The sequence below is a fragment of the Passer montanus genome, unplaced genomic scaffold (assembly GCF_014805655.1).
Source record: "Passer montanus isolate IOZ18808 unplaced genomic scaffold, ASM1480565v1 scaffold5, whole genome shotgun sequence".
Lineage (NCBI taxonomy): Eukaryota > Metazoa > Chordata > Aves > Passeriformes > Passeridae > Passer > Passer montanus.
In genome coordinates, this window is record NW_024369929.1 from 16,334,064 (window position 1) to 16,361,214 (window position 27,151).

General features: G+C 45.4%; 4 protein-coding genes and 5 non-coding genes across 11 annotated transcripts in view; 2 read left to right on the forward strand and 7 right to left on the reverse strand.

Annotated features, from left to right (window-relative positions):
• Nucleotides 1–8,410, forward strand: part of MAP2K1 (mitogen-activated protein kinase kinase 1) — a 32,844-nt gene extending 24,434 nt beyond the window's left edge. The window contains exons 6-11 of the mRNA XM_039723057.1: nucleotides 1,255–1,379; nucleotides 3,064–3,271; nucleotides 4,405–4,469; nucleotides 5,664–5,725; nucleotides 6,568–6,613; nucleotides 7,499–8,410. Coding sequence (XP_039578991.1) covers nucleotides 1,255–1,379; nucleotides 3,064–3,271; nucleotides 4,405–4,469; nucleotides 5,664–5,725; nucleotides 6,568–6,613; nucleotides 7,499–7,612 — 620 coding nt within the window. The 3' untranslated portion in view covers nucleotides 7,613–8,410. The remainder of the gene's footprint in view (nucleotides 1–1,254; nucleotides 1,380–3,063; nucleotides 3,272–4,404; nucleotides 4,470–5,663; nucleotides 5,726–6,567; nucleotides 6,614–7,498) is intronic.
• A 416-nt stretch (nucleotides 8,411–8,826) lies between these two features.
• Nucleotides 8,827–12,377, reverse strand: SNAPC5 (small nuclear RNA activating complex polypeptide 5). The gene is made up of 3 exons (XM_039723059.1): nucleotides 12,246–12,377; nucleotides 10,816–10,905; nucleotides 8,827–10,343 (listed from the first exon to the last, which is right to left on the reverse strand). Exons 1-3 carry the CDS (start codon nucleotides 12,333–12,335, stop codon nucleotides 10,233–10,235), a joined length of 291 nt encoding a protein of 96 aa, XP_039578993.1. The 5' UTR covers nucleotides 12,336–12,377; the 3' UTR covers nucleotides 8,827–10,232.
• A 123-nt stretch (nucleotides 12,378–12,500) lies between these two features.
• RPL4 (ribosomal protein L4) lies at nucleotides 12,501–18,364 on the reverse strand. The gene is made up of 10 exons (XM_039723176.1): nucleotides 18,232–18,364; nucleotides 16,545–16,716; nucleotides 15,122–15,228; nucleotides 14,654–14,792; nucleotides 14,200–14,324; nucleotides 13,849–13,978; nucleotides 13,289–13,445; nucleotides 13,083–13,166; nucleotides 12,789–12,909; nucleotides 12,501–12,717 (listed from the first exon to the last, which is right to left on the reverse strand). Exons 1-10 carry the CDS (start codon nucleotides 18,232–18,234, stop codon nucleotides 12,571–12,573), a joined length of 1,185 nt encoding a protein of 394 aa, XP_039579110.1. The 5' UTR covers nucleotides 18,235–18,364; the 3' UTR covers nucleotides 12,501–12,570.
• On the reverse strand, nucleotides 13,744–13,814 carry LOC120509234. Its single transcript, XR_005629201.1, has one exon. It is a non-coding gene; the product is annotated as a small nucleolar RNA SNORD18 (small nucleolar RNA).
• Nucleotides 14,858–14,957, reverse strand: LOC120509235. Its single transcript, XR_005629202.1, has one exon. It is a non-coding gene; the product is annotated as a small nucleolar RNA SNORD16 (small nucleolar RNA).
• On the reverse strand, nucleotides 15,314–15,384 carry LOC120509233. Its single transcript, XR_005629200.1, has one exon. It is a non-coding gene; the product is annotated as a small nucleolar RNA SNORD18 (small nucleolar RNA).
• LOC120509236 lies at nucleotides 16,791–16,891 on the reverse strand. Its single transcript, XR_005629203.1, has one exon. It is a non-coding gene; the product is annotated as a small nucleolar RNA SNORD16 (small nucleolar RNA).
• LOC120509230 lies at nucleotides 17,007–17,107 on the reverse strand. Its single transcript, XR_005629197.1, has one exon. It is a non-coding gene; the product is annotated as a small nucleolar RNA SNORD16 (small nucleolar RNA).
• A 156-nt stretch (nucleotides 18,365–18,520) lies between the features above and the next one.
• ZWILCH (zwilch kinetochore protein) lies at nucleotides 18,521–27,112 on the forward strand. Of its 3 annotated transcripts, none has more exons than XM_039723172.1 (18): nucleotides 18,521–18,655; nucleotides 18,972–19,023; nucleotides 19,459–19,554; nucleotides 19,646–19,764; nucleotides 20,224–20,420; nucleotides 20,901–20,980; nucleotides 21,246–21,401; nucleotides 21,594–21,665; nucleotides 21,979–22,072; nucleotides 22,447–22,502; nucleotides 23,336–23,438; nucleotides 24,020–24,099; nucleotides 24,288–24,444; nucleotides 24,989–25,017; nucleotides 25,363–25,499; nucleotides 25,763–25,858; nucleotides 25,947–26,065; nucleotides 26,715–27,112. In XM_039723172.1, the coding sequence occupies exons 1-18, from the start codon at nucleotides 18,600–18,602 to the stop codon at nucleotides 26,804–26,806; spliced, it is 1,791 nt and encodes a 596-aa protein (XP_039579106.1). In that variant the 5' UTR covers nucleotides 18,521–18,599; the 3' UTR covers nucleotides 26,807–27,112. The 3 variants fall into 3 exon arrangements, with proteins under 3 accessions (XP_039579106.1, XP_039579108.1, XP_039579107.1); XM_039723174.1 differs by lacking the exon at nucleotides 18,521–18,655 and adding an exon at nucleotides 18,704–18,724; XM_039723173.1 differs by lacking the exon at nucleotides 18,521–18,655 and adding an exon at nucleotides 18,778–18,913.
• Nucleotides 27,113–27,151: the final 39 nt, after the last annotated feature.

Below are 27,151 nucleotides of genomic sequence, written 5' to 3' on the forward strand. Positions count from 1 at the left end.
CCCCAAGTAGATTATTATCCAAACTTAGTGTTACTCCTCAAAAGGAGCTGGGGGGGACAGCTGGAATTGTTTTATTTTCCCCTCCCTGTGGATCTTGCTCTGTGAGGCATAAACCTCCTGCATGGACATCTTTGTCACATCAGTGTCCTCCTCCCAGGGACATCCCAACCAAAGGGCAGCTCCTGGAAGAGATCTGTGCTTCAAAGTGAAAAGCAAATGAAAATGTGGCAGCCTGTAGGCTTCTGAGTCTGCTCTGGAGTGAAATCATGATTCTCTTTCTTCAAAACAATTTTCCAGTTCTCTTTTTTCTGCAGCATTACTCTGCCAGTGTGGGCTGTTGGTTGCTTGTTTTGATAATGGGTTGGTAATGGCCAGCTAAGCAGTGAGATACAGTGAAAAACCTCCTTGCAGCCATAAAAGAAACACTAAACACTTGTTCCCTGTACCTTTGCATTCACCAAGAGCTGTTATTAGTTGCTAAGCTACCAGTGACCCTTATTAAATTTCCATTTAGGAAAAATGATGAATTCAAAATCATGAGGGGGCTCTGTCACAGGAAAAAAAACCAACCTCCAATTATTTTAAATACACATTTTCAATAATAGGAAAATTATTTTTCACAGCTTTAAAAAAAAAAGAAATAAACAACAAAAAACCTCAAATCTAAACCAACAAGCAAACCCAAGATCACCACCCCAAAAAACCCCAAGAAACCCAAACCCAGGAAGCAAGATCCCACTCCAGGGAGTGTTTGGCCATGGGATGATTTATGCCTATGTAGATATGAAGGAATGATAGTGTGGCTGCTGCAATTCATTGACCTTTGTAAAATAAATATGTAGGGCCTTTTATTGATTATTTCTAGGCAAGTATCATCATTCAGGAGGAGTTACATTGTTCTACACTTATTTATCTAAAAGGAGACCATTTATCTGCAGGGAGGATGTGGATGCCCAAACCTAATGCTTAAAAACCAGGAAATAGGGTAAAATCAAATAGGGTGAAATCAAAAAGCTGACAACCTTTTCTGCATGTGTAATTTTGACTATTTCTTTTTATTTATCTGTAGTTAAATAGAGAGTCTGTGAGGTAGACCTGGGGGGGACCCAAATCTCTGATTATTGCCAGAGGAGGGCCAGAATTGTGTCACAAAGGGAAGCAAAGGGGAGGCACATGAGAATTCTCACCTTGCATTGTCAGATTTCCTGTTTTATCTCCTAAATCATCCATTCTTTTATTTTTTTTCTTTTCCAGATGTTAAACCATCCAACATTTTGGTAAACTCTAGAGGTGAAATCAAGCTTTGTGACTTTGGTGTCAGTGGGCAGCTGATAGATTCCATGGCAAACTCCTTTGTTGGCACACGCTCCTACATGTCTGTAAGTACAGATTTAAATTTAAATTTAAATCCAGATGACACAGCTCTGAGTTTGTTAGGGTTCAGTTGTCCCAGTTCTGGTGACCAAACAAGAACCAACTGTTGCTGTTCCTGGTTCAGCTCTTCCTGCATTCCAGGAATATTCTGGTGTCACATCTGATTGTGTGTGTGGAGGAAGAGCTGTTGCAGGAAAAGCCAAAAACTTGGAATATTTCTAAAGAAGAGCTGGGGCTGTGTCTACAGTGCAGAACCCAGTCAGGGGTTGAAGTTCTCACCTCTGGGGGCTGTTGCTAATGAGCAAAACCAAATCCACAGCTCAGCTCAGCCATGCTCCTGCCTTGCCCTGGCTCCTCCAGGAGCAGGGATGAGAGCCAAGTGCTGTCTGCCCTCAGTTTTCCTCAATTTGTTGTTTTTACAGGCTGAGGGTTTTACCTGGGGAGTTTTACTTTGCTCTCTGGCATCACAGACCAAGCCATGAGGGGGTTTTTGTCCTGGTGGTGTCTGAAGGATCTTCTATTGCAGTAGCTGCCTTTGCACACTTCTATGCACACAAAACCATACAGAATTATTACATGCAAAAATCCCTTTTTATCACATGGGGGTGTGGAAAAACAACACTGTTTAACTTGAACAGATTTCTAGATTTTAATTTTATTTATATTTATATAACAAGTGCTCTCTCTGTTTCCTCCTCTTTCTCATCCACCCACCTTCCTTTACACTTACATTTTATGAAAATCTTGGGATTTGGACATTTCTTTTGCTGTCCAGCAGTTGTGTAGTTTGTCCAGATGGCTTTGGAACTGACTGAGGTGGGACACTGGAGAAAACTCAAATATCATCTCAGTAAATGCCACAAAACAAATTAAACAAAACTATCACCCCCTTATGGCAGAAGGAAGAGGCTTTACTGCATTCTCACGTTCTCTGAGAGGGACTTTCAAATTGCATATGTATTTTTCCAATATGTGCATGCAATCAGAGAAGAATCTGCACCATTTTGGTAAAATATGATCTTGATTTTAAAAAGAGTACAGAAAAGTGAATGTTTTCTTTGAGAACTCTGAGTAAAAATGGATTTAAGGGTGAAGTAGATTAATGTATTAATAATTTCAGGAACTGTATTCAGCACTGAACATAGACTGACAAAGCAGGTGCAAAAATTAAGCAAAAGGAGTTGGTGCAGCACTCACCTGCTGGTTTTGGCAGAAGCAGGAGGTGGATACACTGCTCAAAACTGAGGATCTGTGAAGCAGTGGGACTGGAATGGTCAGATACACTTCTGATCGTGATTCAGCTGACCAAAAAAATCCCACACCTAATAACCTTTACAGTGTGTGAATCTCCTAAAGACAATACAAACCAGATTTTTGGCTGAGTCTGATCTTGCCTGCAGAGCCTTGTGTAAGAGTTCCATGAGATGTGTGCTAAAGAAATAAAACAGCACACGAGAGAATAATTCCTGAATTGTCTCACACTTGTTTGCAGCGCTGGAATGTTTGGGGAACTTCAGGAAATCCAGAGGACAGATTTGCAGGAGAATACCAAGAAGTCACTCATTTGAGCATGCTGTGCTAACAAGTTGGGGTTTCGTGCTTTAATTGATCCAGGTTATTGCAGAATGTCATTTTTTGGTAATTCCTTGTCACAAAGCTGCCTCTCCTCCCCTCCCCTGTGTTTTGCAGCCCGAGAGGCTGCAGGGCACCCACTACTCGGTGCAGTCAGACATCTGGAGCATGGGGCTGTCCCTGGTGGAGATGGCCATCGGCAGGTACCCCATTCCCCCCCCTGACTCCAAGGAGCTGGAGCTGATGTTTGGCTGCCCCGTGGAGGGGGATTCTCCAGTCACAGAGACCTCGCCCAGGCAAAGAGCGCCCGGCCGGCCCATGAGCTGTGAGTCACCACCTCACTGATTCTCCTGCCAGCTTCCAGGCCCTTTGGAGCTGGTCCTGCTCTGCACAGGGGGGATTTCAGCTTTTAAAAATCAGGGTTGTGATGGGCACCTGGCTCAGCCTCACTGAGAGGAGCCCTGAGGGAGCAGAGCACCAGAGACCCTTTTGTTGGTGGTTCTTGTGAGCAGCCCCAGAACTGAGGGGTTGGAGCCCTGGGTGCTGGGAATTTCACACTCTGTGCTGACAGGCACTGACCCCCAAAAGAACACTGCATTTGGTCTGAGGCTGTGGAGAAGGCTTCCAAAATTGAATAATGGAACGGTGTGTAGTTTGAATAGAAATGTGTAATATCGCATAGTAAAAAACTTAGAGTTTAAGGTTTTAGAATATAGTAATATACATAAAACAAGATATAAAAGATATATATAAAACAAGATAGAAGATTTAGGGCAGAAGCTAGTCCTTATTCTTCACTTTCTTCTCCATGGGTTTGGGTGGTTTTGTGTAATTAGATAAAAAAGTCCCCATTGCAAGCCACAAGTAGTTAGTTACTAGGTTAAAAGTAAAAATAATTTAAGTGTCATTTCTTAATTAGACAGTTTGTCCTTTAAAAAGCCTTGTAGAGAGAAAGATACAACTCCATTTTTACTTTTTTAAAGTGCTGTAAAACTCACAATTTGTGAGACTATAATTTAAATAAGAACTAATAAACATCTGAGCCTAAACAAGAAATACCATCTCACACATTTAATCCTGACCTTAACAAAGAAACCCAGAAATTCCACAAAGTGGTGCCCCGTGTGAGGATTGAACTCACAACCTTCAGGTTTCATAATCTGATAAAAAACTGATAAAAAACCAAAAACCACTCTGAGATCCCAGTCTGGTGCTCTGGTTTTCCCCAGGATGCTGGTCCTGGTGCAGCAGGATGATCCCAGTGAAGTGAATGCTTTGGGTCAGACCTGGAAATGTCTCCTTGCATGAAAGCATTTCCCTGCTGCTGTTGCTCCTTTTCCTGTAAATGTGCTGGGTGCCAGAAGTGTCAGACCTGGGCTTCCCAAAGCACCCCTAAAGCCATGGAGGGAGAGTGACACTGATCCCAGTTTCTCCAATTTCTCTCCCATTTCTTCCCAGCCTATGGATCAGACAGCAGACCCCCAATGGCAATCTTTGAACTTCTGGATTACATCGTCAATGAGGTAATTTATAAACTTAAAAATCTGCACTTCACAACTGTAAACTTTGAAAGCATCCTGGAACTTGGGGTTAGTGCTGTTTAGTCTGGTTTAGTCTTATGACTGAGTCACAATTCTCTTCTCTTTCAAACAGCTAAGCTTCAAGGCTAGTTAGAGATTCATATTTTAGGATGGGTTGTTTCCAGTATTTTCACAAGTACCACTGAAACTTGTGTGACTTCACTCTGCTTGTGTTCTTCAGAAAAAGAAAAAAAGAAAAAAGCATGCTCATGTTAGCTGTCATTTGTAGCAGCTGGGTAACAATTGTTCCAGCTGGATGAATTACTGAGAACTGTCCAGCTCACCCATTTGAAAGGCACAGTTGGTGTCTGGGTCCCTGCATTGCCTGTGCCACTGATAAATTGATAAATTGCTTCTGTAACTCATCTGCTTGCACAATTCTCTCAGATTACAAATCTGTTTTGCATATTATATAACAGCCCAATCTGGCAGCACTAACTCTGGGCATGGAGTGAGCATTGAATCACTTCAGCTGCTGTGCTCCTGTATTGCAGCATCCCTGAGGGGGCAGATTGGGCTGAAAAGCTGCAGCAGCTCAGAGTTTGGCAAGATTTTCTTGTGCCACCTCTGATTTAGCACAAACTTCTCCAGCAGGAGCTGCTCCCTCCAACACAGGCTGTGCTCCATGAGGGAGGGGTGTAGGTCTTGCCCTGCCCTGTGCATAAAAGTAACTCAGTGTGAGGATGGGAACTTAACCCTGATCCTGTGGCCAAGCCCTGGAGGATGAGGCAACAACGTGCAGGTTTATCCAGTCCCCCTTCTTTATTTGTCAGAATTGTGTCTGAATTCAGAGCCTGAACAAACTCATTCCCAGGGACAGAAAAGTGACATCAAAAGGATTATGGAACTAATGATGTGCAAGGCACCTTCCCTCAGCAGTGTGGAGAATGACAGGGTGCTAATTAGTGCTCTGAGCCTTCTTTAATGAGAACTGAGGCTGTGCTTACTTCATCCAGGTGTGTGTGTGGAGAAAATAGAACAACCAACCAACCAAAACCCACCCCATAGCAGGGAAAATCTGGTTTAGTACAGAAACACCTGGAACAGCTTTGCTCAGATGTGGGACATGAGACTGTCCACACTGTAACATTATGCTGAAGGATTGCTGATTAAAAAAATGTATTTATTTATTTACAGCCACCTCCAAAACTGCCCAATGGTGTCTTTGGTTCTGAATTTCAAGATTTTGTTAACAAATGGTGAGTATTTTCTCTGTTTTCTCCGTGGCTGAGTGGCAGAGGGACACACTGGGCTCAGCTTTGCCTATCAGGCCCTTGGCAATCAGTCCCTGCTCCAGGCCAGGGCAGATTGCAATCAGCATAATCAATCCTCTTTGGGTGTTAATTGCCTCCAGTTCATCTCACAGGCAACAGGTGCATCCAGAGGAGCCCCAAGGCTCAGGGATTCCCCTCTTCAGCCCTGAATTTCTGCTGCTGTGTGCAGCTCAGAGCAGTCCTTAGGGAGTGACCCCCAGCACAGCCAGCAAGGCTCAGGCACCCCCTCCTGCAGTGGCTGTGCCATGGGGTGCACAATCCTGCAGGCTCCAGATGTTCTTCCTTGAGCCAACACCTTTATCCCAGCAGCTATTCCATCTTCTCACTTCCCCAGCTGCACCTCAGTGGTGCCAGCACTGAACCAAGGGGGGCAGCTCATTGCAGTTCAAAAGTTTGTTTATTTGTCAAATATCTCTATTTACAGCTTCCAAAAGGAAGGACAGTCAATAGCTCTACTTGATCCTGAGCTTGAAGAGACTTGGGGCAAAGAAACCTGAGGGATAAAGGGGCTCATGTTGTTTTAGTCGAAATGGGATTTATCTCCCCAGCTTGGTTTAGACACTCATCAGTCTCAGACAACTCAGGATTTCTTACCTGGAGCTGTGGAAGCCACAGAAGGGAACTGCAGGCTCCCATCTCTGTCTGAGAGGCACCTGGTGCTTTTATTGAGTGGTGTCAAGAGCAGAGCAGTGCAGCCAACAGGACACTGGAGCCTTATTTTAAATGGTAATGGAGTGTAACTTGTGCACCACTTTGTGTTTTCCCAGTTTAATTAAGAATCCTGCTGAGAGAGCCGACTTGAAGCAGCTGATGGTGAGTGAAGGTTTTTAATTTGATCTAAAAGCCCCTTCCCAGGCAGGTTGGATTCCAGCTGGCCCAGAGCAGGTCAGAGCAGTGGCCTCGAGGGTGGCTGGTGGCCCATGAGGAGCTCAGCTTAGGGAGGAACAGCTTTTCTGAGCTAGAGATCAAGGGGCTGCAGGTTTCACACCTCCTGCAACAGGGACTGTCAAGGAGACCAAAAGTCTGGATTTGATAATCACAATGGGTGGCTTAAACTAATTAACAAAATAATTCTCTCTTGAGTTTATTAGTTAATAATAAAGCATTGATTAATACTTTTAGGAGGACAAAAGAACAAAACTTCATATACCATATGGACTAATTAAATACATTTTTATATGTATTTAATCTTGTGAAACACAAGATTTGTCACTTTTTTACCAGCTTTGTCTGGCAAAATCTGTAGAACTCAATACACATCCTGCATTTTTGTCTGTGTGAAATAACCATATCAGCTTCAGTGCATCTTTTTATGGTTTTAAGTGTAATGCCAGGACTTCATTTGTACTGCAGGAAATCAGGTTTTCCCTGCCCTGACCCTGCTGCACAATAATGGTGCAAAATGCAAGAGACTCTTTTTATTACAAAAAGCCTTTTAGTGCCCAGGCAGACATTTTCCAGAGTATCACTGGGAGTGGCTGAGCCACATGCCCATCATTTCTGTGGTGCAGCAGGCAGCGGCAGGATTCAGGATTCCTCTGGGATGCTTTGCCTGGTGCTGGCTGTTCTGCATTTCTGTGGGGATTTCTCTGTCAAGCTTCACAGCTCGATGGCTCCAAGTGGATTTAGGGGTGCTCCTGAGGGCTGCTCCTGAGCAGCCTGAGGGCTGCCACGCTGACCCTGTTCTCCTGTGCCCAGATCCATGCTTTCATCAAGAGATCCGAGGCGGAGGAGGTGGATTTTGCAGGGTGGCTCTGCTCCACCATCGGCCTTAACCAGCCCAGCACCCCCACGCACGCCGCCGGCGTCTGAGCCCGGGGCAGCTCCTGGACTGTACCTCTGGTGACAACCATGCTCTCCTGGTCCTCTCTCCTCAGCTTGTACCTGTTCAAACATGTATTTCACCTCTTAAGGAAGAATGTCTTTGATAGCATGTGCCAAAATGGTTTTAAATCTCGTCCTAAACTAATTGGTATCGTACCGGGTTCCGTCGTTCACTGACCAAATGTAAGCTGTGTAAGTTCCAGTGCTTGCTGATTTTAGGTGATTATGGATATTCTTTCTTAATGAAAATATCACTGGGGCAGGGCGGTTGTGCCCTGGCTTGTTTGAACTTTATCAAGACTCTTTGTAAATCGTTGGTACTTCAATCATGCTTTCCCTGAGCTCCCCGGGCTCGGGATCGGGATGCTCCGAGCCTGTCTGTGAGCATGCTTTGCTGCTGCCCAGCTGTTCCCAAAAGTTAGGCTCCAATTTTGCTGTTGTCTAGAGATCTCTCTCTTTGCAGGTGAAGAAGGCAAGAGCTCTGCATTTCTCAGAATGCACAGGGCAATATTCTAATTGTAGACTTGTTCATATTTCTATATTTATTTTTCGAACATATCATCATCCTTGGATTTAGTGATGTATGTCTTTCTAATTGATTTTTAAAAGTTAGTTCTTGGAAGTGTCCTATGGAATCAAGACAATGATCCAAGCACTTTGCTTTCTTTTAACCTAAAGAGTCATGACAACTGTGTTTAGTGTCTAAAAGTGTATGAAAATCCTTTATTGTTTTATTCTCTCAGATGTTTAGCAATGGGTTCTCTTAATAAATATATTATCAAGTAACTTCTTGAAGCTTTTTTTAAACCTTGACCGAGGCTTTAACCTGGTCACTATAAATTCCAGCTCTTTGAAAGGACTCTGGATGAGGAAATGCCTGAAATTGTTCCCCAGAAGGGATCCCCATCAGTGGGAGATGAATTTCCACATGGCCAAAGGATCAGGTATCAAAGGGCTGGCACAGCCCGGCCCAGCAGAGGCAGGAAATGACTCACTGGCAATCCCAGCCTTCCTCCAGCCTGTCCAGGCTGGAATGAGACCTGGAGTGACAGCTGGGAGGGTGTAAATTAAACTCTTTCCTGAGCTTTACCTACACCCAGCAAACAGAGCCTTTGGCTGTTTGCTAAAAGAAGTGCACAGCATGGTTTGGGAGGTTTAACTCCCACTGGGGGTTGTCCCCCAGACTGCAATAATTTGGGCACTCTTGTAAGGACAGCAGGAAATGAACTTTATTGCAACATGCACTAGAACTGGGCTGTTCAAATCCAAAAGCACTCATTCACAAAAGCAGCAGGAATTCTATCCATGAAAACTACTCTGGACCATGCTGGGCACAAATAACATTTTTCAACAGTCAGAATTACCCTTTGGAGTTGCAATGTGCCAAGAAAGGCCGGGATGGCTCCTGAGCTCCTCCCAAACCAGCTCTTCATACACATCTCTGCAAGGGCTTAGCTGTCCGTAGCAGTTTTGGCTCAGACTTTTGGGGGTTTTTTACCTGTCAGGCTTGGGAAAGCTTTGTTAAACAATCTTCAGTCCTGTTCCGAATTCCTTCATTAAGACATCCAGGATCCTCAAAACCCAAATAGTCTTTAGTACAGGATGAAGCCACATTTACATCCCAGCAGTTTCCATTGGTACAAACCAAACAAGAGCCAAATTAACACTCATTAAACAGGGCAGGAATTCACTGGAGGCTGAATGTCAGTTCTGACCACCCCCAGGACACCAGACACTTTTCCAAATGCAAAAATGGTGGAGATTTCACATCACTTTCCATTTATAACTAAGTTCTTACACTCCTCATGCTGCTCCTTGAGAATCACAGGAAATCAGATAACCTGACCTTGATTTATGAGGTTACAATGAGAGAAAAATAAAATAACACCAATTTAAGAGTACCAGCTTAGTACAAGCACTGCGGATCATTTCTTAGTCTAAAATTTGTGGACAAATAAAAGGCTCCTTGGCTTCAGAAGTAGAAAGTCCTTCTGTGAGACAGATGGACAGAACTGAAGAGCACCAGGGGGACAGAGAGACCTCCCTGCTGTGCTCAGAACTGGGCTGACACCGGGAGGACTCTGGGAGTAACTCCAGCTTTCCATGGAACTGAGAACACAGCAGCTGAAGGCTGGAGACAGCCTTGGACACATCTTTTCTCACCTGTATCCGAAATTGCCAGTTTAGGCAAATGAGGTTAGAATGTAATCACTGGGGCAGCACCAGCCTCCAGGACCTGGGTTTGTTCCTCACATCAGGAAGTGAGAAAAGACAAGTTATTGCTTTCAGTGCAAGTGTTAATTGGTCTGGATGATCAGCTGCTTCTCCCTTCCACATACAAAGATGTTCTAAGAGCTACATTAGGTTTGAAATGTGGAATGGATTGTGCTACATATTTGTGCAGCAGATTTTCATGCTTTCATTCAACATCTGAGTCAAGATGTGGCCAGCCTGGGAAGTTCACGTGTTCAGTGTCACTGCCCTCCACTCTGATGTGTCACACAGCTCATACCCACACAGCACAAAATGGAAACCACTTGGTGAGTTTCAGATGAACGAAGAAGAAATTCCTGAGTCTGTATTGAGAACCATCTCTGATTTTTTTCTCTCAAGAATCGGATTCCTCCTCCTCTTCCTCATCCTCCTCTTTATCATCCTGAAGACTGAGGTGTAACTCAGTTTGATTGATGGCAGCCTCATTGTCCATCTGCCCAAGAGTCTGTCAGAGAAAAGGGCTGATTACCAAACCCAGCACAGACACCAAACACTCCTCAAATCACTGCTAGAGCTGTGCAGTCACTTAATTAAAGCTCTCAGAGCTACAACTGAGAGCCCATCACAGCAACAAGGCCCTGATCTCTGTGGAACAGGCTGGCAGGCACTGAGTGAAATCTGCAGCACCTGTGCAGCACTGGTGCCACCCCGGGGTCACAAGCATTAAACAAAATATTTAACACGTGGTGAACTGAAGCTACAGCACACAGGTGTTTCCCAATCCCCCTGGAAACACCGTGCTGCTTTTGGGGAAAAGGTGAAACCCTGGAAAGAAACCAGCAGCAAAGCTGACATTTCACAGCTGAGCTCGGCAGTGATGAGAAGCATCCATGAGGTGACACGAGGAGCTGCACAACCAGCCCAGCCCCTGCTGCCAGCCAGCCGCGGGGCCCCTCCGAGCCCAGGGACCCCCTTACCTGCTGGGTGTCCTCGGCCAGGGCTGGCAGGGCCACGGGCACGTTCTCCTCGCCGTCCCTGATCATGGACTGCAGCGCCAGCTCCTCCACCTGCAGGGACGGCACTGAGCACCGCACCGCCTCCCGCGCTGCTCGCGGCTTTGTACCTCAAAGCGTCGGTAAATCGCCTGCCACTCTGCTCTAAGCTCCTTTTTATGGTATGTGTGAGTCTCTAACCCAAGCAGTCTTCAGTTCCACTACCTCCAACTATCCCTTCTCCACCCATCGGCCAAGGCAAACCAGGCACTCACGTTTACCTCTTAGGGATGTACCCTGCTCACACTCACATTTATCTATTAATGTACCCTACATACATTCACATTTACCTCTTAGAAATGTATCCTGCTCACTGACATTTAGCTCTTAATGTACCCTGCATACATTCACATTTACCTCTTAGAGCCTACAGGTATGTGTGAGTCTCTAACCCAAGCAGTCTTCAGTTCCACTACCTCCAACTATCCCTTCTCCACCCATCGGCCAAGGCAAACCAGGCACTCACGTTTACCTCTTAGGGATGTACCCTGCTCACACTCACATTTATCTATTAATGTACCCTACATACATTCACATTTACCTCTTAGAAATGTATCCTGCTCACTGACATTTAGCTCTTAATGTACCCTGCATACATTCACATTTACCTCTTAGAGCCTACATACTCACATTTATCTATTAATGTATCACACATACACTCACATTTACCTCATAGAGATGTATCCTGCTCACACTCACATTTATCTCTTGATGTACCCTGCATACATTCACATTTACCTCTTAGGGATGTACCCTGCTCACACTCACATTTATCTATTAATGTACCCTACATACACTCACATTTACCTCATAGAGCTGTATCCTGCTCACACTCACATTTATCTCTTGATGTACCCTGCATACATTCACATTTACCTCTTAGAGATATAGCCTACATACTCACATTTATCTATTAATGTATCCTACACACACTCACATTTACCTCTTAGAGAGCATGCATTGTACACTCACATTTATCACCTAATGTATCCCACATGCACCACACTCACATTCACCACTTGGAGACATATCCTACATACACTCGCACTTATATTTACCTCTTAATGTACATATACACTCACGACTACAGGTACTTATTACAGCTGTGCCCTACAAACTCTCAGAATAACATTTACCTCTTTGAGATATACCCTGCACACGGTTACATTCACCTCTTTGCGATGTACGCTGCACAGTTACCTTTCCCCCTTTCCCAGACCACCCTGCTCCCTCTCCAGCACCGATCGGGCGCAGGGCCCGGCCCGCGGCCGCGCAGCGCTGAGGGGCAGGCCCGGCCCCGCCGCTCCCTCTCCCGTCCCCGCGGCCGCCCCCCGTCCCCGGGGCGTGCCCCGCACCCGCAGCCGGCGGAGCTGGTCGTGCAGCGCGGCCTTGACCCGCAGCAGCGTCTCCTCCTCCCGCCGCAGCTCCTGCAGCCGGCTCAGCATCGTCCCGGCCGCGCCGCCCGCCCCGCCGCGTGACGTCACACCGCCGCCGCGCCAGCGCCACCGCGCGGCCCCGCCGGGCAGCGCAGCCCCGCGGCCCCCGCCATTCCCGCCCGCCCCGGAAGCCGCAGTTGGAGCGGCTGCTCGGACACGCACACCCCACACGCGTTCTCTGTTCCAACAGCCTTTATTAGGGACAGACCGCGGGCACAGCCCCCGCGGGGCAGCACGGCCGCGGTTACGCCTCGGCCTTGCCCTTCGCCGCGGGCTTGGCGGCCTTGGCTGTCTTGGCCTTCTTGGCAGCGGGCTCCGCCTTGGGTGCAGCCGGGGCCTTGGCTGCCAGCTTCTCCTGGGCCTTGGCTTTCTTCTCCTCCTTGAGTTTGTGCTGGAACAGAGAGAGAGATGTCAGTGAGGGCAGCAGCCGAGCCCCAGCCCCAGCCCCGGCAGGGCACTCACGTTCTGCGCGTGCCGCAGGATGGTGTTGCGCCGCATGGTTTTGGCGTACGGGTTCAACTTGATCATGATTCTCAGGTTCTTCAGCGGGTTCTTCTTCAGGACCCTGCGCTGAATCTTCTTCCTGAAAAGCACAGCCATGTTGTATCATCAGTGTATTTCACAATGCCACTTCTGAATTCTCCCTGAAACCTGGACAACTGCAATTCCTTGTGTTTATACCCAGAAATTAAGAAATCCCAGCCTGAAAGCAACTTCAAACCTCCCTGCACAGCCTTTGTTCATTAAAACACTCACTTTGGAGCACGCAGGGCCTTCTGGATTTCCTGGCTTCTCATGATTCTTCCAATATCCGTATTGGTCATCTTGTGCATTGGCAGGCTGCGAAACCAAGGTTCAGAGCGTGAGCGGGTGATAAAACCACAGCTAATTCACCACAAGCAGGCACTCAGCAGCAAGTCCCAGAATCCCTTTTCCTGATGAAGAGGGAAGGCTGCACTCACTTGTAGTCGCTCTTGAGCGTGGCAGCCTTGCGCCAGGTGCCGTACAGATCGTCCAGCTTGCGGAAGGCGCTCTCGGTCCAGATGCAGAATCGCCCCACGTGGCCCCCGGGCGCGAGGCGCAGCAGGTTCAGCTTGTTCACGTTCAGCAGAGTGATTCCTGCACGAGACAGGCAGAGCAACCCCTTCAGTTTGTAATTAAAATCCAGGAATGTGAGGCTCAGCAGTAGACAAGATGCAGAAAGAGACTGGGGGTTTTTGGCTTTGGTATTACATAGCTACACATACCTCTGTATGAACATCTACTGAATTTTAAATTAATAAGCCTTTTTCCAGTGGCAAACTAACCAGCCTCATTTTTAACACAGTTCAGGATTGGGAACAGCTGCAACATTTGTCACAAACACCCTAAGCACCACCCTGACAGGCTCTTACAAAGAGCATATCAACCACTGCAGCGAGTCAGAACTTCCACTCAATCATGTGTTTCAGAAACACGGACCAATGAAGTGGAATCTCATCATTCCAGGCAGTGTCCCAACAGAGCGTGGCAGGTTCATCACCTGGGATGTTCCGGAAAGCTCTGATGATGCCGTTGTCCTCGTTGTAGATGATGCAGGGTCCCCTGCGCTGGATGCGGCGCCGATTCCTCATCTTGCCCTTCCCGGCCCGCATGCGCTGGGAGGCATAAACCTGGGAAAAGCAGAAAATGAATATCCCAAAAGCCCAAAAACTGAATATCCCAAGAGCCAAAACACTGCTCCAGTCAGAACTTCACCATCATCACTGCACATCTGCAACACGGACCGGTGAGATGTTCATCATTCTCCAGTCAAAATACAGAACTATTTGCAATTCCTACTCTAATAACTGCACTTGTGTTCTGCCCTGGAGATCACACCTTCCTAGCTCACCTTTTTGATGTCATTCCAAGCTTTAAGCTTCTTCAAGAGGAGAACAGCTTCCTTGGTTTTCTTGTAGCCCTCAACCTTGTCCTCAACAACCAGAGGAAGTTCTGGAATCTCCTCAATGCGGTGGCCTAGACAGGATTTCAAAAGACATTCAGTGTTGCTCACTGACCCTGGCTGGACCATTCCTCAAGGTTATTGCTTTGTATATTCATAAATGATACATGATAGAAATAAATTCATTACAGAAATTAATGAAATGAAGTCAGGCACAGTAAGCAGACCAGTGAATTTCCAGTGGTGTCTTACAGGTCTCACACAGCACTTTGTGTACCTGAGTGTTGAGTAAGTCTTTGCCTCCATGAACAGAACATCAAACCGCTCTGCAAGACTCCATTGAAGCCACTACAAAGTACCCATTGCTGGCTCAGACAAGCAATTCCAGAGGCAGAATTCTCACCTTTAGACATGACCAGAGCTGGCAGGGCAGAGGCAGCCAGGGCAGAGCAGATGGCATAACGCTTCTGCATGATGTTCACCCTGCGGTGCCAGCGCCGCCAGGTCTTGGTTGGGGCGAACATGCGGCCGCCACGACACATCTGGGAGCTGCAGTTAAGAACAACTTTTTGGAGTTTTCTTATCCCAAAGTGATTGTTTTATTGCTTGCTCAGCTTTAATGGGTCGTCAACCACCTGTGCCAGGATTCTGACAGCAGGCAACTGTCCCTGGGCACAGGGTAAGGCGCAAATTACGACATCATGGCAAGACAGAATGGGTGATGTGGTTCCAGAGTGGGAATCTCATCAAAGCAAGTCTGAGCTGCAGCCATTACCTCAAGAAAAAGATTCCATCTCATATTTAGATAATTAAAAACGTTTCTGCTGGCTGAGTTCAGTGGCCCCAAAACAGCACAGCCATGGAAGGATACGTTGCCAAAGGCACCCTGGCCAGAGCGGTGAGTGCCACCACCCCGGACGCGCGGGATTCGAGCAACAGCTCTCCCAGTACCCCATGATTCAGCACTGGTCTGGTGACCTGCAACAGAGAGAGACATCGTGAGGGTCATCCAGGTGACATCACTGCCATGCCCTGCATCCAGAGGGATGCTGAACTCAGGGCACTGATCAGAACTTCCACACAATCATGTGTTTCAGAAACACGGACCAATGAAGTGGAATCTCATCATTTCAGCATAACAAATCTTAATCAAGAAAACTTAATCCTAGTCTATTAGAGTACCTGATTCTGATCTAAGATCTTTACGACACTTAGTTTAAGCTTGATCCTCAATCTGGAGGTCTGACTTGGCACTGCTATACCTAGCAAGTTAGGATGTTTGTGTGAAACTTAGAAATAGGGTTAAAAAGGCAGGTTTATGTGAAACTTCGAAATAAGGTTAAAAAGGCATGTCCTCGCACAGACTTCTTGGGAAGCAGAAGTTATCTGCACAAACAACAGAAGCAAATCTAACAAATGTCCCTTTGAAGTTTTTCTTGGCAAATGCCTCAAGCAAGTCTCATGAGGTCAATGTGGAGCAGGGATTTCACCTGGAACACTTTCAGCTGTTTTATGTTTTTCCTGCAAAGAATGATTCCACTGAGGACTGTGGTACTTCCAGCAACACCCACTTCAAGCAAGACCACAGAGTACCTCAAAACAACACCCTGATGCCCCTCAGAATAATAAAACTGCTGCATTTCAAACCAGTTAAAACCATGTTGTTAACAACTGGCCTTGTCTTCTACACAAAACCCCAGAGAAAACTGCAGAGAAGCAGTTCTCTTATCCCAACTCCAACTTTATTTCCATTTGAACCCCCCTGCAGTACAGCCCTGATGCCTTGTGAAGGTTGACCTAGACAAAGTTAAAGTAGGGATTTATTAAAAAGATTTATTAAAAGGATCCCCTCAATGGATCCACCTTGGGCAGCTCAAGAACCCAGCCAGGGCTGCACCCAAGATGAACGGAAAATGGTCACAAAAATGGATGCCTGGTCACGGGGTCTCTCACTTTCATAAGTGTTGGTTCATCTGCATTTGGAGTTAATTGCCCAATTACAGCTTTAGGTTATGAAGTCCCATCCTTCTTGTTTTTCTCCCTTCATTCCACGTTGTTTATGCTCTTGGCCTGAGATTTGGATTATCTGTCTTTGTTCCCCAGCTAGAGAAGGAATTTTGTCTCCCTGCTCTGTGAAGCGAGCTCATCCCCTCACAGGAAGGGCTCAGACCCCAGCAGGGCTCACACCACCACAAAGCCCTCTCCCCTCACAGGGCACACACCACCACGAGCCCCTCTCCCCTCACAGGGCACACACCACCACAAAGCCCTCTCCCCAGGCAGCAGCCAGGTACCTGCGAGCTCGCTGACGGCGTAGGGCTGCCGGTTGTTCTTGCGCAGGTTGGTGTGCACGAAGTTCACCACGTCGGGCCGGATGGGCGCCTTGAACACGGCGGGCAGCGTCACGTTCTTGCCCGACGCCTCGCCCTTCTCGGAGTACACGGAGATCAGCGGCCGAGCGCAAGCCTGCGAGGCACAAACCCCTTCAGTGCAAGCCACGTGGAATTCTGAGTATTTCAGTGTTTGAACTCCTCAGGTATTGCTCAGAGTCGAGGGGTCGTCAGCTCGGCAGTGCCAGCACGGTGACAGCAGGCAACTGTCGCTGGGCACTGGATAAGACGCAAATTACGTCATCACAGCAATACTGTACTGCAGGTGTGCTGCACTGCTCACCTCAGAGCTACACCTGAGCTTCCACGGCATTTACACAGCTCAGCCTCTGGGCTCTGCAATGAACCCCTTTAATTTCCATCTAGTGCTCAGAGTCGAGGGGTCGTCAGCTCGGCAGTGCCAGCACGGTGACAGCAGGCAACTGTCGCTGGGCACTGGATAAGACGCAAATTACGTCATCACAGCAATACTGTACTGCAGGTGTGCTGCACTGCTCACCTCAGAGCTACACCTGAGCTTCCACGGCATTTACACAGCTCAGCCTCTGGGCCCTGCAATGAACCCCTTTAATTTCCATCTTGTACTAAAAAAACCCACCTGTGTTAACCAAACAAACTTGAATTACAAAACGTAACTAATTTCCATCTAGTGCTAAAAAACCCACCTGTGTTAACCAAACAAACATTTATAACTTGAATTACAAAACGTAACCAGCTCACCAAACAGTGTCAGAGGAAGCCTGGACCCTCTGAACAACCTCTGGTGCTTTAAAAGTTGTGCAGTGGAAAATCAAGCTGCTCCCAGCAGCAGCTGCCTGTCAAAAGGGTGAAAGGATGCCCAAAAATAGCCAGAGGATGAACAGCACCCTTTAAAAACAATGGTTTAGTGCTTTATTGTATCGGTTGTTAATTAATCTGGTAGGAATAGTACAGGCAAAGCATTTTTCTTCCCCTTCCCATGTGCAGTTCATTTTAGAGGTATTAAAATACTCCAGAGCTCCAAACTAACCACATAATAGCAATGGAAGGGCCATCTCTGCATGTGACACTGGTCATCAGCAAGGCTCTGGCCCCTGATGTTAACCCAGAGACCCCAACAACAAACTTGACCAGGGTGAAGGCATCAGAGCACAAGCTAAGCTGTACTGGCAAGAAAAGTTGTTCATTTGTAACCTGATTCTAGACCGAGGCCTCTTAAAACCTGTTTTGCAAGAAAAATAGGTTAAAAAGACAGATATATACAAGCCGTTCTTCCCACTCCCGATGGGCGCAAACGCTCCCGTGGAGCGTTTAGATAAATCAGGAAACTACAAAGCACTGCTAGATGGCGATGGGGACGCATCCCATCGCTTTCCGTGCCCATGGAAAGGAGAACTCTGGGCCGGCCACGCCGAGCTGCCGCCCGCGGCCCGCCCGGCCCAGCCCCGCTCGGTCGCTCCCGGGCTCCACGCGGCCGCCGAGCACTGACGGGCCCAAAATGGCGGCGGCGGCGCGCCCCACGCCGCCAGCCGGCTCCCCCGGGCCGGCCCCACTGCCCAGCCCGCTCCCCCCCGGCCCTGCTCCCCCGGGCCGGGCCCGGCGCTCCCCTCACCATGGCGGCGGAGCTGCTCGTGCGGCCGCCCGCCTGCGCCGCGCCCCGACCGGAAAAGGAAGGACTCGTCACCCTGCCGTCACTACGTCTATGTCCCTCCGCCTTCTGACAGCCGCTTCTGCCGCGCCGGCCGGTCAACCCCCGACACCCGGTCCAAGTTCCGGACCGAGCTCCAGCCCGGGTCCCAGTCCCTACCCAAGTCTCTTCGGCTCTAATGCGTATATCCCGAACTCTCCGGGCGCCTTTGTCCCTCTCAGTTCCCCGCCAAAGCAGGGGATTCTATTCCGGCGGAGGGATCCAGCGTGCCGCGTCACGGTCCCCTCACAGACGTCGCGTAGCGCCGGCGGGCGGGAGCTTCGATTGCGGCGATGGCGGCGGAGCGGCGGCGCCGGGCGGGCGGCGGCCTGGGCGGGCTCCTGCTGCGGTGAGGGTCGGGGCTGTTCCCGGGGCTGTTCCCGGGGCTGTTCCCGGGGCTGTTCGGGCTTCTGCTCCGGTGAGGGTCGGAGCCGTTCCTGCGGCTGTTCGGGCTCCTGCGCCGGTGGGGATCGGGGCTGTCCGGGCTCTTGCAGCGGTGCGGATTCGGGGTCACTGCCTGGGTATCTCCGCTGCTCTGCTGAGGGAGGTCTGGCCCCGCTTGTGGGGAGGCTTCTGAGGCTCAGGTTGTAGCCTTGGAGTGTTTAATGTACGTGGGTAATGCTGAGGGGAAAGGTCGTGTATCTCAACGTTCTTTTTTCTTTCAGGATACTTGAAGAAGGAAAGGACAGTATCCCCGAACATCCCTATGTCTATGAGGTAAAATCATAGAGTAGTTTGGGTTGGAAGAGAACTTGAAAATCGTCCCATTTCACCCTCGGCCATGGCAGGGACACTTTCCCCTATCCCAGCTGCTCCAAGCCCTGTCCAGCCTGGCCTTGGACATTCCAGGGATCCAGGGGCAGCCACAGCTGCTCTGGGCACCTGTGCCAGGGCCTGCCCACCCTCCCAGGAAGGATTTATTCCAAATTTCTAATCTACACCTACTCTGTCAGTATGAAGCTGTTCCACCTTGTCCTGTCCCTGCATCCTCTTAAATGGATCCTCTCTCCATCTTTCCTGTAGGCTCCCTCCAGGTGCTGCAGGAAGACTGCAAGAAAAACTCTGGGTTTATTTAATTTTGCAATTTTTGGTATTAAAAAATGCTGAAATACAGTGTATCAAAGAGTTTTGATTTTTTTTTTTTTTTTTCAGACTGATGTAGAGATCTCATTGGTCGATGGTGGTTGCAAAAGTCCTGTTGAAAAGTTTTGGAATGGAAGCAGAGCAATGTATATTTTGCAGAAAGCTGTAAGTGTGCACGTAGATGTTAAATGCAATCCAGAGCTTTGAATTCCCATCAGATTTTTTTCACACACCTTACATGCACATTCTCTTCAAGACACACAACGAAGAAAGCGAGTCCATGGAGGAATCAAGGACAGATGATGCTGTTTATGCCTCTGAGGTTTTGCCAAAGGAGAGTCCTGGAGCCCTGGCTCTTTCTGTTGGAAGAGCAAAGTAAGTTTGAAAGCTTTCCCTCCCTGCCTGATGGAATTTTCTTTTGTAATTTTGTGTATTTTTCTAATATTCAGAATCAGCATTTTCAATCTCCTAAAATAAAATTCCTCATTAATTTATGAGGAGTTGGGACTGTTTTCCATCCTGGAGGTATTGGAAAAGCACTTGAGCTGGGCTGTTGGGTTAATGGGATTCACTGGGTGTAGGTGAGCAAAAAAAGCTCACTAAGACTTCAGTGCTTTTTTTTTTTTTGTAAAACTCCTGTTAAAAAAAAGCTGATTTACATCTTTGGTGTCATTAAAATACCAATGCATGGTACCAAAATGTGGTTTACCTAACTAATGTATTCTTTTAAGTAGCTTAAAGTGTAATATTCAGTTATAATTTTAGAGTCTTTAGTTTATATTAATATATTGTGTTATTTGCTGGCACCTTACCTTCTCCTGTTCCTGTTTCCAGGCAGTTGATTTCCTTGTACACGATGGTGCAGAACCCCAGCGTGCCCTCCCTGGGGCTGCGTGACCTGGCTGTGCTCCCTCCCCTCTGGGCCAGGTGTGATGGCTGTGACCCCCAGCACACCTGCTGGATTGGAGCTGAGCCTCTCAGGGCTGATCACAGACTCACAGGGCTCAACATTCACATGGTTTCGTGTGATGGTAAGGTCATGGTGCACAGAAGATAAAATGAGGAAGGCTAAAAAATGTGGGAATGGTGATGTCAGAAAGCTGTCTTTGTTCTTTGTGTGATACTGGCTTGGAGATGCTCTGTATTCCTGGTTTTAATGAGCAAGGAGGGATTAAAATAAGAGAAAACATCTTTTTAACCAATGCTGTGGGGGAAAATGGCTTTTTAATCTACTTGATGCACCTATAGCTGTGCTGGCCTGCCTCAACTCATTTTTAAACTTTTAAAACTGCTGCCATTCAGCATCTTACACAACCTCTGACTATTCTAAACACTGGTACATGTTCATATCAGCTCTTATCGCCAGTAGAGAAATGCAAGCAGAATTCCAGCTTTCTAAAGGACAGCAAGAGCCATGCTTCACCAAATGGAGAATTTGGGAATGAATTTGAAGTGCCAGATTTGAATGGTGTTAAATGGGTTTTTTGATTCTCACTTTTTTCCTTTCCTAGGTCCTACAGCTGATAAAACCCGTTTTCCAAACCTGGAAGAGCTGAAAATGGAACATAAAATAAGACATCATTCATCTAGTGTAGGTTTTTATGCTCTGTCATGGCTTCAATTGAAGTTTAAAAACTCTATTTTGGGATTTATCATGCTGGTTTGGGGAAGCTTTTTTAGATCCTCTGTGGAAACCACTTTAGTATAATTCAATTTCAGGAATTGACTGATTTCAGTCATGTTTAAAATGCATTTGTCTGGTATTAACCCTTTCCTGCATGTATGTGAAATACTTTTAAAATTACTTTGCCTGTGCTAGTTGTGTTGTTTTTATTTTTGAACTCTGTTCATTTTAGGTGACAACAAAAGGATTTGCTCGGTATGAGCTGATTGCAGCTGCTGCAATGGAGGACACCATTGCAGAATCTGGAAGCAACATCTATGTGGATATCACATGGAATGGAGTGGAAAAGATTCTGGAGACTCCCCCAGTGATCTCTGCTGCCACCCTGGTAAGTCAGGATGGAAAAAACAAAGAAACCCAAACTCTTGGCACAATTCACATCGTGAGTAGTGTAAAGGATAGAAGATAAAAGCAGTGTCTGCTGAATTGTAAGTTGTGCTGACATGCTTCTCACAGATGAAAATTTTAAGACACTTGGTTTCTAAAGTGTGAAACTGAGATGAACTTGTGGAACTTTCAGAATATTGCCCTGGAGTTGGGGAACCCCAGAAGTCCTGTGTTCCCGCTGTACCGAGAGCTGCAGTTCCTCTTGGTGAGTGCAGGGGACAAATTCCAATCTCACATCTGCATGGGATGGGGATTTTATGTGCTAGTCATTTGCTTTATTGAAAACTTCATCAGCTGTTTCAAAGATAACTCAAAGCATTTATTTCAGCTGAAACTTTGAGTTCAATTTTAGAAATCTTGGATACAAAGAGGACAAGTCATCCAGGAAATTCTGAAAATTTGGAGCTCCTGGTTAGCTGTGCAGAGATTTGTGATTCTTGGTGAAGTTGTCTGTGAAAGATGACCCATGCAGGACTCCCAGGAAGAGCTGATTTCTGTTGGGATTTTGCTGCTTTTAGGCTTTGGCTGAGTGTCTGAAGACGGGTGTGACTGAGTGGCCTGAGCCATCAGAGTCTGAATCAGCTCTTAAACTGGTCCAGGAGTTTCTGACTGGTAATTGCTGCTTGTTCCATGGGGAGGGAGGGGTGTGGCACTTCACAGGAATAAAAGGGAATTCCACATACAGCTTTTAAAGAGTTAGAAGTGGAAATGTTCATTTCTGTGTGTAACCACTGCACAGAGTAATTGAATAGGTTAATACATATTTGTCATTTTTCTTTGCTGTAATATCATAGATCAAAGTAATAATAAGAATAAAAACATTTTTTAAAAGTCTTTTCAGTCTATATCCTTACCCAATAAAGCCATTTTTAAATGACTCAATTATATTATTCAGTGTATTTGTTAGTTATAATGTACCTGGGGATTAATGATTGATTTGATGACACTTTTCATAGTGGTGGAACTTATTTTTTTAACTCTACTAGATTTAAAGAAGAAGCTGGATGGAGATGATACAATTGAAGACAAGAATGAAACAGAGGTGTGTGCAATTTCCTAACAGCTGCTTTGTCATTTTGCTTCCATTTTAACTGCAGTTATTTCAGATTTTGACTAAATCTTGTCTATTGTTTATATGTGTAAATAGTGATGTAAAGGAATATGGATGTCTTGCTTTCTGTCTCTGCTGTGTAAAAATAATGGGAAAAAGTCTGAATTTTTTCCAGGAATTCTGACCTTTTTGCCATTGCATTCTATCATAAATTTACTTTTCTTGCCTAATTTAGTTATTTGGTGTCAATTTAATAGTATCAGTTTAATATGTGTCTTGCTTATCTAGAGGTTTATAGTATTGTGAAACAAAGGGCAAATTCAAATTATAAAAAATGTGTTTGGTTCTATTAAGATTTTTTTTTTCCCTCTCAGCCTACAAGGAAAGATTTAGGTCTATTTTCTCTTAAGAGAGAAGCAGCAATTTGTTGATAATCTAAGAATATATTGATTTCTGTGTCAGCAGAACTGTTCTGGATCAGGATTACAGGCAATTAATTCTCTGCTCTGAGAACTTTTGTGTCTGGATTTTGGCCTCCCAGGCACTGCTGGGTACACAGACAGTACCTGGCTGAGATCTGAAGTCTCTCTGACAGTGGCTTTTGTTTCCTGGTCCAAGGCTAGCAGTTATCCAGTGTGATAATTCTGTAAAGAATCAGACTCACTGTTAAATAAAATATACTGCCAAACTCCTGTGTGGTAGTTTCCCTGGAAAAGGGGGGAAATCAGTGATGCAGCCAGTTTTGATCTCTGGAGAAATTCAGATGTGGAAAGTTTTTGACTCTAAGGTACCATTTTTCATTGAAGACCCATAAATTCTTCCAGAAAATCAAATGTGACACAGCTGCTGTGGACAGTTGCATAAAATCAATCTTTGGGGAGCGAGGAGACCTGGATTTTACTGAGCAATTATGGTGCAAAATGAAAAGTAAGTGTATTGTGACCTATCTGCTTTCCTTTCCTCTATCTGCTAGACAGTGTTGCTTTTTCAGGGAAATTCCTGTCCATTTCTGAGTTTTAAGGACTCATCAGCTCTTCAGAAAATTGGTCTCAGCAATACCAATTGCTCTCTTCCTAAAAGATCCCATTTTAGGGATGTAGGGTGATGTATTTTCTTACAACCTTCCAGTGGCAGAACAGCACACCTAGCAGGAGATAATTTCATTTTGTTTGACTACAAAAAGTACTAAACCATTGATAGTTGCTCTAAAGCTAAAACCCATCTGCTCTGAAACTGAAAACTTCAAAATTCCTTTTCTCTAGATCTGAAGGACAATTTTCAGTGTATGTAGAATTTGCTGGTCTCTGTTGATCATTGTGTTTTTAGAGTAATCTTTTTTGGTCACCTTGTGACAAAGCTGCCAAAAAGTGTGCAGTCTGTAATTTCAGCTCTCATTCTTTAACTGAGGGGTTTTGTTCATGCAAGGGTGTGTTGACCTGTTGTTATTGACTTAATAGCCAGAGAAAGAGCTTGGATTGATAATTAAAGTATTGTGGTTTTCTTTCCAGCTGTCAGTTCTTATCAGGAGCTAATAGACTGTTTCACACTGGTCATAAAATCCCTGGAACATGGTGAGATACAGCCATGGGTATGTATTTGTGTTTCACATAGGTGTTAAAATTTGGGATAGTTTAGAGTAAAAACCAGTTCTTTGCCCTTCACTGTCCCTCATTTGTGTTGTTTTTAAGTTGTGTGTTTCCCTGGTGTTGAGCTTCTGAACACTGTTGATGGTGATGGTGTTTCATGCACATCACAAAAAGACTTGTTTATTTTTAGATTCATCAGGGGAGTAGCAGTTTCCTGAGTCAGTTGATCCAACAGTCCTACCATGGAAAGATGGAGGAGGTTTCCCTCAGTGACATCACTCCCATTCAGATGCTCCTGGAGATTGGCTTGGAGAAGATGAAGAAGGATTATGTCCATTTTTTCATAGGTGAGCCTGACACTGGCTAACAGCATTAGGAATTCAAGAGGAAGGGTCTTCCATGCAGAAAATAATGAACTTTTTGGGTAACCTCTATCTCTTGCTTCCCATCTACTGAAGTCCAGTTTCTAGCTTCCATAATAATGGGACTTTTCAGCTTTTAAATTTCAAAATTTTAAAAACGTATTTGTTTCAAAAGAGCTTTGTGTTTTACCATTGTTGTTAGACCTTGATTTCTTTTTTGCATCTGTCATCCTGTTCCCATTCTTTGTTTATTTGCTTTTTTATTTTCACTACTTTTGTAAACTTGTGTGTCCTGAGGAGGGTGGTTGTGTCCCGGTACATGGTGGGTTTCTTCTTTGTGCAGCCTTGGTGATAAATAAAAGATGCCTTGACCATACCACTTCAGAGGGGTTTTCTTGTTTGGAATGAATGATCATGTCAATAAATGACTCTGTCCTTTAGTAGAATTTCCTGTTTGATCACCTGAATGTTGCTTATATTTCATCTGATACCATGTATTAAATATTTTTTCTTGCTGTTCCTTTTACAGGCCAGGAGCTTGCAACAGTAACCTACTTGGTGAGATGCTTTATTTTTATTTTATAAAGCTTAGCTGATGGTGGGATGCAAATCATATAAGCTGAGAAACTGAACTGCAGATTGTGAGGCTGGAAATGTCAGAAATGTAGAATTGTCATTGTTTTATTTCCTCATTCCCAGATAATTCCCTTATAAATGATCTGGGTTGCTGTCAAGGGAGTGAACCTTTGTCACACTTTGATGGGACTTGGTTCTGAGTCTGCTGGGCCGCTTCCAAAATCTTGGCTTCTCCAAAGAAGCAGGATGATTTTATTTGCTGAGGGTGTGTTGTGTGTCTGTAGCAATGGAGTGCTCAGGTAAGAGCAGAAGTCTTTGCTCTTCCAGGATTACTTCATTTCCACATCAGTGGAGCTCCAGGAACAAGTCCACCGTGTTCAAAAGCTTCACCATATGCTGGAAATAATGGTCAGCTGTACAGGCTTACTGCAGTTCAAACATGAGAACCTCTTCCCTTTGACACAGTAATTATTTGATTTCTACTTTTGCTCTTTAATCACAAATAGAGTTTGTTTAACAGTTTTAAAGAAACACTTTAATGTTGGTGAGACTGCAGAAGGAGCAGCTGGATCCTCCTGCCAAATTTTGTTTTGGGGTTAAAACTGAAAAACTAAAACTGAAAACTAAAGGAAATAATAAAATGTGAGAGTATAGTTAATTTTGCACAAGTTTTTTGCTCTGTTGTACAAGCATTTCTTTAAAGAAAGTAACCTGATATCTTTTGTAGGATTTGCATGAAGTATTACAAGGAAAACCCTCTCAATGAGAAGCATGTGTTTCAGCTGCCCATCAGAGCAGCTCTTGTGAAGAAATTCTATCAAGAGTAAGAGAAACTTCAGCACTTGCAGCATAAAATTCAGATGTGACTGGATACCTGACTCAATTATGATATTTTTTGATTATTCTCTCAGCGATAACCCTGAAGTCTGGAAGGTGGAGATAAGCAGTGGGCGTGGACAGAAGGAGGTTAAAACAACGTGGCAAGTCAGCACCAATGCTCCTGTTGAACATGGGACATCAAACAATTCAGGTGGGGAATGGTGGTGGAGAAATGAAATAATCAAAGCACAAACTTCAAACAAACACAGTTTTTATCCTGAGTTCAGTGAGTCTGAGCTTTATATTTACTTTTTAGCAAAAGCAAAATGCTATTTTGCCTTCTACTAAAAGAGTGAGGTGGTACTTACAAAAGGAAGGATGCTCAGAAAGTGGTGACTTTTTGCCTTCTCACCTTGTCTGAGTTAGGTTTTTAAAGTGACTGAATATTTCTAAATTAGAGATGATTGATACCCAGAACATCTTGCACCTTATTTCTAAAATGTTTGCCAATGAATCTGAGAAGAGTTTTAAAGAGAAATTTCCCTGTTGTTAATGCTGGTCTCAAGTCAGGGAAGGTGCAAAGGGGAGAAGATCTCCCTTGCTGCAAGCAAATGCAGAACAAGTGGGAAAGCATCAGGTGGGGAAGAATTAAGCAGAGACACTGGTACAGAAATGATTTGCCTTTTTGGGATGAGGTTTGATGTGGGGGTTTGGTAAATCATTTCTGTCATTACTGATTTTTGTCTTGAAGTACTTCAGTAAAGCTGCACTTTGAAAACAGTTCTGGAGGCTGCTCCATGAACTGATCTCTACCTTCAAACAAGAGTGGCTGATCCCAACTTCTCCCTTTGTCCTTGCAGGTTTCATGTCTGACTCCACAGTCAATGGAAGCACTGAAGGAAGGCTGTATTTTGTTACCATGACTCAGTGCAGTCAGGTGCAGTTCACTTAAGTTGATGTTACTGAGCAAACAGGACTGGAAAGGTACACAAAGGGGGAAAATTCAATGTTTTCTGCCCCAACAGAACACAGTTCATCTTCACTGATTTATTTGCTTTATTACACTTAAGTGGGACCTTCACAGCCACAATTCACCTGTAGGCACCTCATTTGTTAAAAATGCAGTGTAATTATGACTGTACAGTATAAATACTTTGTAAATATGGTGGATATTTTTCATATATTTACAGGCATTCAACAAAGTTGTGCACTTTGGGGTTTCATATTTTATTTTTTGATCATTAAAAATTCAATCAGACATTGTTTAAAGTGTAAATTATCTTAACCAACAAACCAA